The 16,030-nt window shown below is 42.0% G+C and overlaps 1 protein-coding gene across 1 annotated transcript in view; it reads right to left on the reverse strand.

Annotated features, from left to right (window-relative positions):
- Nucleotides 1-16,030, reverse strand: part of LOC105488580 (phospholipase C eta 1) — a 182,573-nt gene that overhangs the window by 31,365 nt on the left and 135,178 nt on the right. Inside the window, exon 11 of the mRNA XM_071091121.1 lies at nt 7,042-7,149. Coding sequence (XP_070947222.1) covers nt 7,042-7,149 — 108 coding nt within the window. The remainder of the gene's footprint in view (nt 1-7,041; nt 7,150-16,030) is intronic.

The following is a 16,030-nucleotide window of genomic DNA, read 5'->3' on the forward strand; positions in this document are numbered from 1 at the left end:
CTGCTGTGCCAGGTGAGAAGTATTAAAGAGGAATACCACCCACTGTCACAGAGCCCTCAGTGTCATGGAGAAGACCAACACATCCCTGGATAATTACACAAGCAGGAACAAGTAGAGTGACAGGTGTGAGGGGTAGCATATGCACACAGAGGAGGCGCACCTTGTCCAGCCTAGGGGAATCAGGGGACACTTCCAGGAGCAGAAGAAACCTGAGTCAAGCCTTAAAAGATGAGTATATTAGTTTCCTGTGACTTGGCTGGGTGCCATGGCTCATGTGTCTGTAATCCCAGCACTTTGGGAGACCAAACTGGGAGGATCGCTTGAGCCCAGGAGTTTGAGAACAGCCTGGGCAATATAGTGAGACCCTGTCTCTACAAAAATTTACAAAATTAGCTGGGCATGGTGGCACACACCTGTAGTCCTAGCTACTTGGGAGGCTGAGGTGGAAGGATCCCGTGAGCCCAAGAGTTTGAGGCAGCAGTAAGCTATGATCATGCCACTTCACTCCAGCCTGGGCCACAGAGCAAAGCCCTGTCTCTAAAAAATAATAATAAAATAAAGTAAAGTTTCCTGTGACCAATATAACAAACTACTACAAACTTGGTATCTTAAAACAATAGAAATGTACTTATTTTCTCACACATCTGGAGGCCAGAAGTATGAAATTTAGGTGTTGGCAGGGCTACACTCCCTCTGAAAGCTCTAGGGGAGGATCCTTCCTTGTCTCTTCCAGCTTAGGATAGCCCCATGTATTCCTCGGCTTGTGGCAGTATCACTCCAATTTCTGCCTCTGTCTTTATATGGTCTTCTCATGCATGTCTCATCCATCTGTTTGTGTCTTCTCTTCTTATGAGGACACTTATCACTGGATTTAGGGCCTACATGGTTAACCCAGGATTATATTATCTTGAAGTCCTTAACTTAATTATATCTGCAAAGACCCTTTTTTCCAAATAAGCTCACATACACAGGTACCAGGCGTTAAGACTTGAACCTATCTTTCAGTGACTACAAATCAACCCACTGTCATGACTAAGAGCTGATCATCTGGCAAAGAGTAGGGGGACAGCATTTCAATGTGAGGAAAAGCATGGAGAAAACAAAAAGTATCAAAAGAACCAGTAATCATATGAGCAAGGAGAGAAGAGCCACAGGGAAATACAGAAAAAGCAACTAAGATTGTACCCAGTAGGCCCCCTTTATGCATGGGAGATACATCAAAAAATCCTCATTGGATGCTGAAAGCAATGGATATTCCAGACCCCTATGTATGCTATGTTTTTTTCCCACATAGTAATGGTTGGATACACTGGACAAAGGGATGATTCACATCCCAGGTGGGGTGGAGTAGACAGTGCAAGATTTCATCACACTTCTCAGAATGGTACACAATTCACAACTTACAAATTGCTTATTCATAGAATTTTTCATTCAATATTTTGGGCCATGATTGACTGCAGGAAGCAAACCCACAAATAAGGGGGAGACTGTATTGTACTAAGGCTTCCAAAGCACTGTCATGTAAAGATACTTCATTTGAGCTGCTGAACCCCATTTAAGGCAAACACTAGGTTAGCCAATTCTTTCTCGTAATGACACAGGCAGAAAGGTTCAACCACTTAACCAAACACACATGCCTATGAAAATGGCTGAATTGCAGCTCGAACCTCCTAAGACTTCCCATTCAAGATTGTGTCTATTTTTCCATACAATGTGGCAGCCATCCCTCTTACATTGTTACAGAAAAAGAGAAATTCTTGAGTCAAAGTAACCACATACAGGTTCATATTTTAAAAAGCCATTATTTCTATCATGAAACCAGGGAAATACATCATCACAATCCCTCTGGGAAAAACAATTTCACTAAAGGTCAAAAGCAAATCCAAGAAAAGAACTCCACATCTCTAAGCCCCAACGCATTTGATCAAGGCCCAGGGCCCAATGGAGTGTGCATTTGTTGAGAGGACAAAAAAAAAGAAAGCATGTAAGAGCACCTAGGGTATCCAGTGTCATACAGAATGCTCCAAATGAGCATCCATTTCCTTCCCTCACTCAGGGCCTCACAAAGAGGCAGAGACTTAAAGTAAGGAGAAGATCTGTGGCCATGACACCAAGTCACTTTCACTGTCAGCAAGACAAGGCTCAAAATACAAAGCCAAAGCCGACCCAGAGCTGGTAAAATAATGAATGCTTAACACAAAGGCTATGATTATTTACTTCACATCCTCCAAACACTGGGAGCTGCTAAAGGAATCATATCTCTGCCTTTTTGATCTTTTTCTTCTCTGTGATTTACAGCACAAGAAAATTGACAGCTGTGAAGAACAAATAAATGTGTGGCTGAGGTTTCATTAATATATTATCATTCGGCCCTGGAATCTAATAGCACTACTGAAAGGAAGCTAAGACAGACACTTGACCTCAAGACCTACCAGGCACCATGCAGCTGCAGCAGGGACCACAGCTGAAGGCCATAGGTATCTTGGTCTTTTGTTCTCTGGGCCAGTGGGCGAGGAAGGACGCTGCAGCTGGGGGCCAGGAGAGAGCAGTCATTTCATATGGTGGGTAGTTTCCACCAGAGAAGTAATCAGAGTTCTCTATGTCCTTTTTTGAGAGATAAATCTGATCCAGGAATCCCTCTACCACAAGTAAATACATTAAACACATTCTCATTTTGTCTCCAGCATGAAGCTAAATCATTGCTGAATACTCAGAAGGATGCCCCAAACCACGACCATCATTCCAGACTGGAAAGATCCAGGAAAGGGGAGAAATTGGGTGCTGCTCCTTGAAAGGGACCCTCCAAATAGTGGGCTCTACCTGCACTACACATTCCCAGCACCAGTGGAGTGCTCAGAAATCCCAGGCCATGCCCCAGACCCATGTAGTAGAATCCCTGGGCCAAGACCCAGACACTGGGGTTTTTGAAAGCTACCCATCATACCAATGCGTGGCCCAAGTTGAGGACCTTTGCTTTAAAAAAACAACAAAACAAAACTGCAAAAAAGTTGAGGACCTTTGCTTTGCTTTAAAAAAAAAAAAAAGGGAGGGAAAAAACTAAAAACTGAAGTATTTCAACATCCCCCCAATTTTTTTTTCCTTTGGCTAAAGTCCAAAGATGGGAAGAATAATATATTGCTGGCTTTTCTGAGTGCCTCACTGCTTTCCAAGCTGTAAGACCTGAAGGTCTCAGCTGAAGAACAGCTGCTTCTCAGCCATTCAAGCCTGTGTGTTTACTCCTGTCCTCTACCGTCACCTGCCTGCTCCTGTAGCTCACTTAACAACACATTCTTCTGTTCAAGGACCAGTCATATCCATGTATTAGAAACAACTAGGATCTTCCAGGGAGATTCCAAGTCACCTTTATCATTCCCTACCTCTTGTTGCCAGGATGTACTAGTATGCCCAGCACCTGGGCTTTTTGACCCAATGAACGCTTTCCAATAGCAAGACCTTGCAACCTCAAGAGGTAAGTCATTCTGTCTTTGAGTGTCCTTCTTAGGACAGCTCAAAGCATAAAAGGAATGACTTAGGAAAAAAGATGAGGGAGGAAAATGATTAAAATGTTTAGTGAGAGATATACACATGCAGTGTGAATAATGGTTTTAGAGTGTAAGACAAAAATTGCTACATGTCACTGCACTAGGACTCCTTTAGAACTTGCTGGAAGGCTTGGTGTTTATGGGATGAGCTTTATGTAGGAGATATAGAGCTAATGTTTATGCCCGAGAATCTGGCTAAACAGATTTAGAGAACACAAGAAAAAAGATACTGCATAACTCATCAGAAGCAGAAAAAAATTAATGAAGTTGAAATACAGAGGTGGAAAGTGTGTAGAGCACGCTGACAGTAGAAGATCCATAAAGATGAATAATGGTGACTTCGCCTCACAGAATCAAATCTGTTAGATTACTACTCTGGTTGAGAGGAAGTCGTCCTCTGTGTCTCTGCGTTGTATGATTCTTGGGTCACCGAACACACTGGCTTTACCTTGTGGCTTACCCATTATAAGCCAGATTTTCTCTATGGCTGGAGCCACAGTATGGCTTAAACTGCTTGCTTAAAAGTAACAGGAGTCTTGTCCTCCTGTTCTGCTTCTAACTCCAGGGTGGCACTGGGAGAGCCTCAAATCCCGCTTCTGGCCTTTGCACTTGGGGTTCTTTCTGCCTGGAACATTCCTCCTCAGGTATCAGCATGACTAACTCTTCACTTCTTTCAGGCCTTTGTTCAAATGCATCTTCCCTGTGAGGCCTTTCCTGGACATCCCATCTAAAACTTCAATGGATCCCTTACATATACACAGCATAAGTGTGCACACACGCACACAGACACACACACCCTTCTTTCCTTTAGCACTGATCACTGTCTAGTACACTATATATTTTACTTATTTGTCTTGTTTCTTGTCTATCCTCATCCTCTCCCAATGATGTGTAAACTTCACGAAGGCAATGATTTTTGTCTATTTTGTTACTGATATATCATCCAGTACCTACAACATGACGAGCACATGTCCAACAGGAGATGTTTAATAAAAGTTTATTGAATGTGCAAATGAATCTTATATGACCTCATGAGAGTTGGCGTTCCAGTGTAAATGAATGCAAAGTTAAAATGTGTATTCATTGCAATAATTCAGATATAACTTATAAATCTAACCACATTCTCTCAACTTAAAACTGAGGTTAAAAGCTTCCTCTCAGATTAATTATTGGTTCACATAAACTATCCAAAGTACACCCTCTTTTGCAGAAATATTTTCAGATATTCAGTTTATCAGGGAATTTATTATAAATTCCCCAGTCAGATAGGGCATTTGAGCCCTCTGCCAACAATAGGATTATAAACGGTCTGATTACAAGATAACACTTTGGTTTTCTAAACACAGCATTGCCTTTTCTCAGAAGAGCTCAAAAATAGCAAAAAACAATTTGAAATATTTCTCCAATATTTCTTCAATGTTGATTTATTTATTTTCTCTTCTAAAACATAACAAAGAGATGCCTGTAAACTTACAGTTAAGGTGTTCTACTTTCACTTAGGGCCACACCAAAGAATCCAAATGAAAGATCACATCTAACTCCACGGAATCACGTTCTAAAGCATCTCCTGATGTGAGTGTCCAGAAATCAACTACTCTTAGTAAAGAAAAGAGGAATCTAGTTGGATACTTCACAGGTGAAATTATTTATTTGTTCCCATAAGACTACAGCTTACTATTTTTGCATAATCACATATATTAAACTTAGGAAGTTGGAGAGCTCACTGGAGAAGAAAAATGAAATAGCTAAGTGAATAATGATAGATCTACACTACGGCTGGCAACCAAGAGATCTAGAAAACAAGATGCAAAATGATAAAAATCAGAGACAAAAATCTGGTTTATAAAGTAATGCTAAAAACTAAGGCTAAATTATCCATAATCATAAATAACTATAAAAAATAAATACCTAGAAGAGAAAAAAGCAACTATTTAAAATATTAACTGTATAATGACATAGCATAGTTTTCAAACACGTAAATCTATTGAGATTTTCTGTAACCATAGCCCTATTAATTAATGGTATTTAATTCTGCTAACATAAACTATTAAAAGGCAAGAGAAGAATACAGATGGTAACTTTTCCTTTTCACTTCAAGCTGAATCTTCTCCATTTAGCCCATTTAAAGGGCATTAAAGCCAAGAAAGAAGTGTCTACTGAGACTTCAGCTGTCATTAAACTCTTGTCCCCTTTGAAAATAATGCCAGCTCATTTTCACAACCACAGGAAAGGCATCACAGAATTATCTGAAGAGTTGGACTGTTGTTAACAATGTAGTAACTGAATTCAGGGCAATGGTGTAAACTACAAGAATGTATACAAAATTTCTCGGTTTTTTTTTTTTTTTTTCTCTTTTTAGAGGGCAGAATCATAGTCCTGATGTCTAGAGGATTAACCTTTTCTGTAGAAATAAAATTCTATACCAAACTATCATCAGCGTGTGCTACTCTCAGGTTGCTGTGTGATTCTAGCAATCACATGAGTTATAGAAAGGAGCAATGAGGCACCTTTTTAAGTCTTATATTTCCCTCAGGTTTGAATTGCCCTTGGATCACCTAGCTAAATGATGCTTTTCTTTTCTTTTTTTCTTTTTTTTGAGACGGAGTCTCGCTCTGTCACTCAGGCTGGAGTGCAGTGGCGTAATCCTGGCTCACTGCAAACTCCTCCTCCCGGGTTCACGTCATTCTCCCACCTCAGCCTCCCGAGTAGCTGGGACTACAGGCGCCCACCACCACGTCTGGCTAATTTTTTTGTATTTTTAATAGAGATGGGGTTTCACCATGTTAGCCAGGATGGTCTCGATCTCCTGACCTTATGATCTGCCCGCCTCGGCCTCCCAAAGTGCTAGAATTACAGGCGTGAGCCACTGCACCCGGCCTCAATGATGCTTTTCTACAAAGGAGGCTCCTTCATCTAGAAAAGGGGGCTGACGCACCAAGCAAGTAACATACTATTCTATGCCACTTTATTGAAGACTTGGCAAATTAAAGATTTAGCCAAGAGGTCGATGTCTGGAAGGGCTTGGAAATCCCTCTGATTCAAGGTATATTTTCTTAAAGAGGGGATGGGCATCCCAGAGAAGCAGGCCCACATGCAGGTGGGGTTCCTCCAGCCAGTCTTGACAGGGAGCATGGTGGGGCTGCTAGCATGAGGTAGGGAAGGCAACGCTAAAGTAAAGCCAGCTTTTATTACCAAAGACAGTAACTTTTTCAACCACAATTTGATTTTTGAATCTGTAATAGGAAATTGATTCCTGGAGAGAGGGTTGAATGAATTAATCACTAAAATTCCTTTCAACACTCAGACACAAGAATCCTTGAATCATTCATTCAACAAACATTTGAGTGTCTGTGTGCCAGCAAACAAAGTAATTTTCAATGAATATCCTTTCTACACCACAGCCACCGTAATTGTGAGGCCTCCAACACAGTAGCAACTTGGAACTCCATTGTAATACAGCATATCAAGGATAAAAAATATGGTCATGCCTGCAACTTACATAATGGAGCTTGAATTTGCACTCGTCTTCAATTTCATCTGCACTGTCCTCATCGGAAACTTCCCCTTCCTCTGCATCATCCCCAAGATGATAAGGCAACTTCTTACCCTGAAATGGAACAAAACATCCCGTTTAAAAATGAGAATAAATTCACAATAGCCAAAAGGTGGAAGTAACCCAAGCATCCACTGACGGATGAAAGGATGAACAAAATGTGTATGTACATTCAATGGAATCTTAGCCTTTAAGAAGAAGGAAATTCTGGTACATATTACAAAATGAATGAACCTTGAAGGTATTATGCTGATTGAAATAAGCTAGACATAAAAGGAAGTGTATTGTATGATTCCATTTACATCAGATTCATAGAGGCAGAAAGTAGAATGGTGATGGCCAAGGGCTGAAGGTAGGAGGGTATCGGGAGTTGTTGCTGAATGGGTATAGAGTTTCAGTTTTACAAGATGAAGAGTTTTGGAGACTGGCTGCACACAGTGGGAATGTATTTAATACTACTGAACACACTTTAAAAAGGGTTTATTGTATACACTTAAAATTAAGTGTATTAAGATGTTAGATAGATTTTAGGTCACATGTAGTTTACTACAATTAAAAATCATTTTTGAAAAGTAAAAACTGGCCGGGCGCGGTGGCTCAAGCCTGTAATCCCAGCACTTTGGAAGGCCGAGACGGGCGGATCACGAGGTCAGGAGATCGAGACCATCCTGGCTAACACAGTGAAACCCCGTCTCTACTAAAAAATACAAAAAACTAGCCGGGCGAGGTGGCGGGCGCCTGTAGTCCCAGCTACTCGGGAGGCTGAGGCAGGAGAATGGCGGGAACCCGGGAGGCGGAGCTTGCAGTGAGCTGAGATCCGGCCACTGCACTCCAGCCTGGGCGACAGAGCGAGACTCCGTCTCCAAAAAAAAAAAAAAAAAAGAAAAGTAAAAACTGAAAATAAAATGTTGTATCATTAGCTAATCATTACTTCAGACTGACTAGAAAACAGACAGTTTGAATTAGGGGCAAAATAAGGGGGAGTAGAGATTTTCAAAAAAAGGGAAGTCGTCTTAGTTTCAATTAAGTAGAATTAATTAGAGTTACTATAGTTTAAAAAATCAAACCAGGCTTCTATTCAAGAATAGATGACTTGGAACCTGGAGGCAGGCGCAGTGGTTCACACCTGTAATCCCAGCACTTTGGGAGGCTGAGATGGGAGGATCACTTGACCCTAGGATTTCAAGACTAGCTTGGGCAACAAAATGAGACTCTGTCTCTACAAAAAATCAAAAAATTTGCTTGGCATGGTAGCAGGTGCCTATGATTCCAGCTACACAGGAGGTTGAGGCAGGAGGATGACTTGAGCCCAGGAGGTTGAGGCTGCAGTGAGTCATGTTTGTACTACTGCACTCCAGCCTGGGTGACAAAGTGAGAAACCCCCTCCACCAAAAAACAAGATGACTTGGCTGGGCATGATGGCTCATCCCTGTAATCCCAACACTCTCGGAGGCCAAGGCAGGAGGACTGCTTGAAGCTAGGAGTTTGAGAACAGTTTGGGCAACATAGTAAGACCCCATCTCTACTTTTATTAAAAATTAAAAAATAGAATAGATGACCCATCACAACAACTACCACTCCATCCCATTATGTACAACTGCTGTGGTGTGAATGTTGGTGTCCCCCAAAATCCATGTATTAGAACCTAATACCCCACCCATATGATAGTATTAAGAGGCATTTGGTAAGTGATTAAGTCATGAGGGCTCCAACAAGCTCCCTTGCCCCTTCTGTCATGTGAGCACAAAAAGTAGGTACTATCCATGAGAAACAGGCCCTCACCAGATGCCAAATCTGCTATCACCTTAATCTTGGACTTCCCAGCATCTAGATCCAAGAGCAATGAATTCTGTTGTTTACGAGTTGCCCAGTCTAAGGTGGTTTTGTTATAGCAGAACAAAGGAACTATGACAACAACAAGCATGCTAATGTCCCTCAGAGCAGCTTATTCACCTAAGCAGGTTATATGCCTCCTTAACAATTATGCCTCACTTTGCATTTAGCAAGCCCCTCTTTCACAGACAATGCAGCGGGACTCCGGCCCAGCTTGAGCACCTCCCCCAGGACCAGGCCACTCCTGACTTACTCAACAACACACTTTAAAAAGGAGGGGCTTTTTGACAGGGAACATTCTTACAAGATATTAAGACAATTAAGTTACAGAATTATATATACAATATTATCTCAGGGATTAAAAAAACAGCAGAAAAGTCTAAAAATAAATATGGTCAATTGTTAAGGGTAATTATCTCTTTGTAACAGCGCTACAAGTGAAATTTACATTTTCCTTTCCTGCATTTCTCAAATTACATTCAAAAACAGTAAATGTAAACTAAAAAGGATAGCAGGGGGTAAGGCCCAGGGGTCTGAGAAAAGCTTCAAGGGCAGCCATCTGTATTAGTAAGGCTTCTTACTACAAGCAGAAAGGAATATTTATTACCAAAATACTGAATTGCTTCCAGAATCAGAGGGTGGGAGGTGGGGCAGAACCAGGCTTTGAGGCTAAGAGGGCAAGGCCACTGCAGTAGGCAGCCTGTAAATAATAGTACAAATGTCTCCTGTCTCAGTATTCACACCCTTCTGCAATCCCCTCCCTTTGAGAGTGACCTGGACCTAGTGCCCCACTTCTAATGAACTGAGTACAGCAAAAGTGATGGAAGGTCACTTCTGAGATCAGGTTATAGAAACATTATACCTTCTTGCTTGCTTCCCCAAACTTCTCTCTCCTTTCCGGGAGCTCTCTCTCTCTCTCTTTCTCTCTCTCTCTCTCTGTCTCTCTCTTTATCTCTCTCTCTCTCTCTCTCTCTCTCTCTCTCTCACACACACACACACACACACACACACGTGTTGTGAGCTGTGCTATGGAGAGACCCACATGGCAGGGAAGTGAGAGAGGCCTCAGTAGTCAACAGCCTGAAAGGAACTGAAATGTGCCAACAACAGCCACTAAAGTAATCTCAGAAGCAGAGCTTCCCTCAGTCCAGCCGTGAGATGACTGCAGCCCCAGAGGACACCTTAATTACAGCCTCAAGAGAGACCCTGAGCAGAGGACCCAGCTAAGCCACATCCAGGTTCCTGACCTACAGGGACGGTGGGAATATTCAACGTTTTAAGCTGCCAAATGTTGGGGTAATTTGCTATGCAGCAATAGACACCTAACATAAGCACCAACCAAAATCACAGGGCAGAACAAATTCACTGAAGATACCATTTCCAACACAACTAAGCACAGAGACAGTGGCTTTCACTCCATCATCCACACAATGGACATCAGGACTACTGCCAGAAGTGCTGCCATGGGCTCTAAAGGAAACTGCCAGCATGTCTACCCCACTCCCTCCACCCCCAGGATGGGTTCAACTTGGTCCCACTTTCCTACTGTAGTTTCTGCTTCAATGTCTGGGACACGTTCACTTGATTGGTGGCTTCTAGATGGGGTGCCCACATCCTAGCCCTAAGAAAGGCTGCAAAAGCAAACTCTGAGCTCCTCTAAGGGAATCCCTTAAAACATAGGGATGGAAACTTCCTTAAACATGGAAGCATGTTTACATGCCTGACAGCCAAAATAACAATACATTTATAAATATCATCCCAGGCTGATCTCTAAACTCAAGTTTCAGTGACTTTTAGTATTCCTGCTCTCCACACCACTATTACCTCTTTCAGAATTCTGGATCCCCCCTTACCCACTTCCTACCTCCACAGGGCTACCAGCTTAGTCGGATGTTCGGAGAAATGTCTTTCCCAGTTTTCCCACACCTTCCTTGATACCCAAAGCTCTTGACCTGACAGTTTCAAAGCTGGATAAACCATTTATGTAATGAAAGCATAATCTATATTAAGAATCTAAACAATTGGGATTTAGGCAAATATTTTCTTCAACTTACAGAAGGGAATTTGTAAGATTAAAAAGTTGGGGCCAGCCAGGCACGGTGGCTCACACCTGTAACCCCAGCACTTTGGTAGTCCAAGGGAAGTTGGTGGATCACCTGAGGTCAGGAGTTCTAGGCCAGCCTGGGCAACATGGTAAAACCCCGTCTCTACTAAAAATACAAAAATTAGCGAGGTGGTGAGCCCTGTAATCCCGGCTACTCGGGAGGCTGAGGCAGGTGAATCGCTTGAACCTGGGAGGCAGAGGTTGCAGGGTGCCAAGATCGTCCCACTGCACTCCAGCCTGGGTGACAGAGTGAGACTCCATTTCAAAAAAAAAAAAAAGTTGGGGCCAGGCATAGTGGCTCATACCTGTAATCCCAGAACGTTGGGAGGCCGAGGTGGGCAGATCACTTGACATCAGGAGTTCAAGACCAGCCTGGCCAACATGGTGAAACCTCATTTGTACTAAAAATACAAAAATTAGCCAGGCGTGGTGGCAGGCACCTGCAATCCCAGCTATCCAGGAGGCTGAGGCAGGAGAATGGCTTGAACCCGGGAGGCAGAGGTTGCAGTGAGCCGAGATCGCACCATTGCACTCCAGCCTGGATGACAGAGCGAGACGGTCTCCCCAACAACAACAACAAAAAAGTTGGGATCTAATTTGTGTATCATTAATAACAAGGCAGCTCAGAATCAAAGCATTTATTTCTGTGTATTATTTCAGGTCCTATTGATACAGAAAGCTCCTAAAAATCAGTTTATTTTTCTATTTTTCTTTACTTTAGGAACATTTGTAGGGTAGTTATAATATAGCAGCACCAGAAACAAGGTACTCAATTAGGAGGTGACCAGACATACTCACAAACAAGATATCAAGATATCAACTTTCTTCGTTCATTCAGAATCTGCTTTGTTTTAGGTACCATGGCAGATAGCAAGATGAAACTGTACACCAGACATTTAAAAGGTAATGGTAGCAATTCCCTCTTTTGAAACAGCATAAAATAGCATGAAAACCAATATATGTTTTTAAATGTTCTACAGAATAGAAATAAATATGAAAAATAACATCACCAAGAAAAGAATAATAATAATCCCCAACTGATACACATCACTGACAGCACTGACTAGAAAGGAAAGTGTAACTGTGAGGAGCAGGTGGTGCTGAGCAGGTAAGGACACAGAACTAAGCTTCAACTCCCCTTCATCTGAGGGTGGCGTGAAGTGAGGGAACAAAAAGAAGAAGCTGCCTCTCAGAGTATTCATAAGACACGTTAATTTTCAGTCCTTTAAAAATCTAATTAAAAGACCCTGCATTATCAGAGCCCTATTTTTGGTCAGCTTTTTCCAGGCTGGCAAATATTTTATCCAGGTAGATAGGGAGAAAACAATGCAAAGGAACATTGTTTTTCAAGGCCCCTTTTCAATGGTGTTACTCCAAAGGAAAATTATAAAATAAATTTAGATAGCACTTTATGTGGCTTAACTAATTTAACTGTGGTCCAATATTGATGTAAATGAAGAATGATCCAGGTGTCTTCCAGAGGTCCCTTTCTGATCTACATATATTTCATGCAGCAGTTACACTCTAGAATTAATTTGTCTATGGTACATGGAAATATTGCTAGAGACTGGATTGGAAGCATGGTCACCTCTCGGCTTCAAAATATCTGGCTGCACAGCCCCAGGAGAATGGAGACAACTCCGTGATTCACATCTGTAAAAGCAGGACACTTGGACCACACAGCTAAAGTTATTTCAGCAAAAAGAGTCTATGGAATATTACTATTTGTTATTTTTTTCTCATAAGCAATGTTTTATTTATAGGCATACCTTAGAACTATTATGAATGTGGTTTCAGATCACTGCAATAAAATGACTATCACAATAAAGAGAGGCACATGGATTTTTTGGTCTCCCAGTGAATATAAAAGTTACAATTATGCTATACTGTAGCCTATTTAAGTGTGCGATAGTATTATATCTTAAAAAAGTATATACCTTAGTTTAAAAATATTTAATGCTATAAAAAGCTAATGATCATTTGAACCTTTGGCAAATTGTAGTCATTTTGCTGGCGGAGGGTCTTGTTTCAGTGTGGATAGCTGCTGACTGATCAGGGTGGTGGTTGCTGAAGGTTAGGTGACTGTGGCAATTTGCTTCTGTTTTGTTTTGTTTTGAGATAGAGTTTCGCTCTTGTTGCCCAGGCTGGAGTGCAATGGTGTGACCTCGGCTCACTGAAACCTCGTCCCCCGGGATTCAAGCAATTCTCCTGCCTCAGCCTCCCACGTAGCTGGGATTACAGGCATGCACCACCAGGCCCGGCTAATTTTGTATTTTTTTAGTAGAGATGGGGTTTTACCATGTTGGTCAGGCTGGTGTCGAACTCCTGACCTCAAGTGATCCACCCGCCTTGGCCTCCCAAAGCGCTAGGATTACAGGCATAAGCCACCGCACCTGGCCGGCAATTTCTTAAATGGGACAAAAATTAAGTTTGCTCCATTGATTGACTCTTCCTTTCACAAAAGATTTCTCTGCAGCATGTGATTCTGTTTAATAGCATTTTACCTACAGTAGAACTTCTGGCAAAATTGGAATAAATGCTCTCAATCCTTCCTGTTGCTTTATCAACTAAGGTTTTGTACACCTCAAGAACCCACTTGCTTTGCTTATTCATATAAGTAATTCCTCATCTATTCAAGTTTGATCATGAGATTTGAGATTGCAAGATTGCAGCAATTAAGCCACATCTTCAGGCTCCACTTCTTTTTTTTTTTTTTTTTTTTTTTTAGATGGAGTCTCACTCTGTCACCCAGGCTGGAGTGCAGTGGTGTGATCTCAGCTCACTGCAAGCTCCACCTCCCAGGTTCACACCATTCTCCTGCCTCAGCCTCCTGAGTAGCTGGGACTACAGGCGCCCACCACCGCGCCCGGCTAATTTTTTTGTATTTTTAGTAGAGTCGGGGTTTCACCGTATTAGCCAGGCTGGTCTCGATCTCCTCACCTCGTGATCTGCCCACCTTGGCCTCCCACAGGCTCCACTTCTAATTCTAGTTCTCTTGTTATTTCTAACACATCTACAGTGACTTTCTCCACTGAAGTCTTGAATACCTCAAAGTCATCCATCAGGATTGGAATCTTCTTCTTCTAAACTCCTGCTAATAATAATCTGTTGACCTCCTCAAAAAATCGCAAATGTTCTTAATGGCATTTAGAGTGGTGAATCCTTTCTAGAAGGTTTTCAATTTAGTTTGCCCAGACTTATCAAAGGAATCACTATTTATGGCAGTTATAGGCTTACAAAGTATGTTTCTTAAGTAATAAGACTTGAAAGTCAAAATTATACATAGAACAATGAGCTACAGAATAGATATTGTGTAGCAGGCAAGAAAACAACATGAATCTCTTAAACATCTCGTTAGAGTTCTTGGGTGACCAGGTACATTGTCAATGAGCAGTAATATTTTGAAAGGAATCTTTTTTCCTGAACAGTAGGTCTCAACAGTGAGCTTAAAACATTCAGTAAACCATGCTGTAAAAACATGTGCTGTCATCCAGACATTTTTATTCCATTTATACAGTGCAGGCAGAGTAGATTTAACATAATTCTTAAGGGCCGTAGGGGACGAAAAATGAGCCCTGGCTTCAACTTAAAGTCATTAGCTGCATTAGCCCCTAACAAGAGACTAGGTCTGTTCTTGACGCTTTGAAGGCAAGCATTTACTCCTCTCCAGCTATTAAAGTCCCAGATGGCATCTTCTCCCAATATAAGACTGTTTTGCTTATATTGAAAATCTGTTGTTTAGGCTGGGCACAGTGGCTTACGCCTGTAATCCCAGCACTTTGGAAGGCCAAGGCAGGCAAATCACCTGAGGCCAGGAGTTCGAGACCAGCCTGACCAACATGGTGAAACCCATCTCTACTAAAAATACAAAAATTAGCTGGGTGTGGTAGCATGTGCCTGTATTCCCAGCTACTTGGGAAGCTGAGGCAGGAGAATCACTTGAATCCAGGAGGTAGAGGTTGTAGTGAGCCAAGATTGCACCACTGCACTCCAACCTGGGTGACAGAGTGATACTCCATCTCCAAAAACAAAAAGAAATCTGTTTAGTGTAGCCACTTTCATCAATTATCTTAGCTTCTAGATCCCTTGCTGCAGCTTCTCCACCAACACTTGCTGCTTCACCTTGCACTTTTATGTTATGGAGATGGATTCTTGCCTTAATCCTCATATACCAAACTCTGCTAGCTCCAAACTTTTCTTCTGCAGTTTCCTCACCTCTCTCAGCCTTCACAAAATTGAAGAGAGTTAAGGCCTTGCTCTGGATTGGGCCTTGGCTTAAGGGAATGTTATAGCTGGTTTGATCATTTATCCAGACAACTCAAACTTTCTCTCTATCAGCAATAAGTTAAGACTATTTTGCTTTCCTATCATTTGTGTGTTCACTGAAGTAGCACTTTCAATCTTCTTCAAGAACTTTTCTTTTGCATTCACAAAATGGCTAACACTTGGGTACAAGAGGCCCAGCTTTCAGCCTGTCTTGTCTTTTAACACATTTTCCTCACTAAGCTTAACCATTTGTAGTTTTTGATTGAAAGTGAGAGACATGTGGAGATGCCAGAGTAAAATGACAGCTAGGAGGCAGGACTAACTTGCAGCCCCCACTTGGACAATGGAACAGCATGTGGAGACTCGCATCGTGAACTTGTGCTACAAGAACTACTGCAGGAACACACCAGGAAAACCGAAAGAATTCACAGACCCTTTGAAGGAAGCAGACTGCTGTTCCAAGCTCTGTGAGACAGCTGAAAAACTGTGAGTGGCCAAAGTGTGAGGGGGTAAGATCCACCCTCAAACATACATCCTCACTGGGGAACCTGAAAATCTAGATCACAGGTGATATGGTTTAGCTGTGTCCCCACCCAAATCTCATCTTGAATTGTAATCCCCATATTACCCCCGTGACTAGGGAGAAACCTGGTGGGAGGTGATTGGACTACGGGGGCGGATACTCCATGCTGTTTTTGTGATAGTGAGTGAGTTCTCACAGGATCTGATGAC

Source organism: Macaca nemestrina, chromosome 2 (genome assembly GCF_043159975.1).
Source record: "Macaca nemestrina isolate mMacNem1 chromosome 2, mMacNem.hap1, whole genome shotgun sequence".
In the NCBI taxonomy this organism is placed as follows: Eukaryota; Metazoa; Chordata; class Mammalia; order Primates; family Cercopithecidae; genus Macaca; species Macaca nemestrina.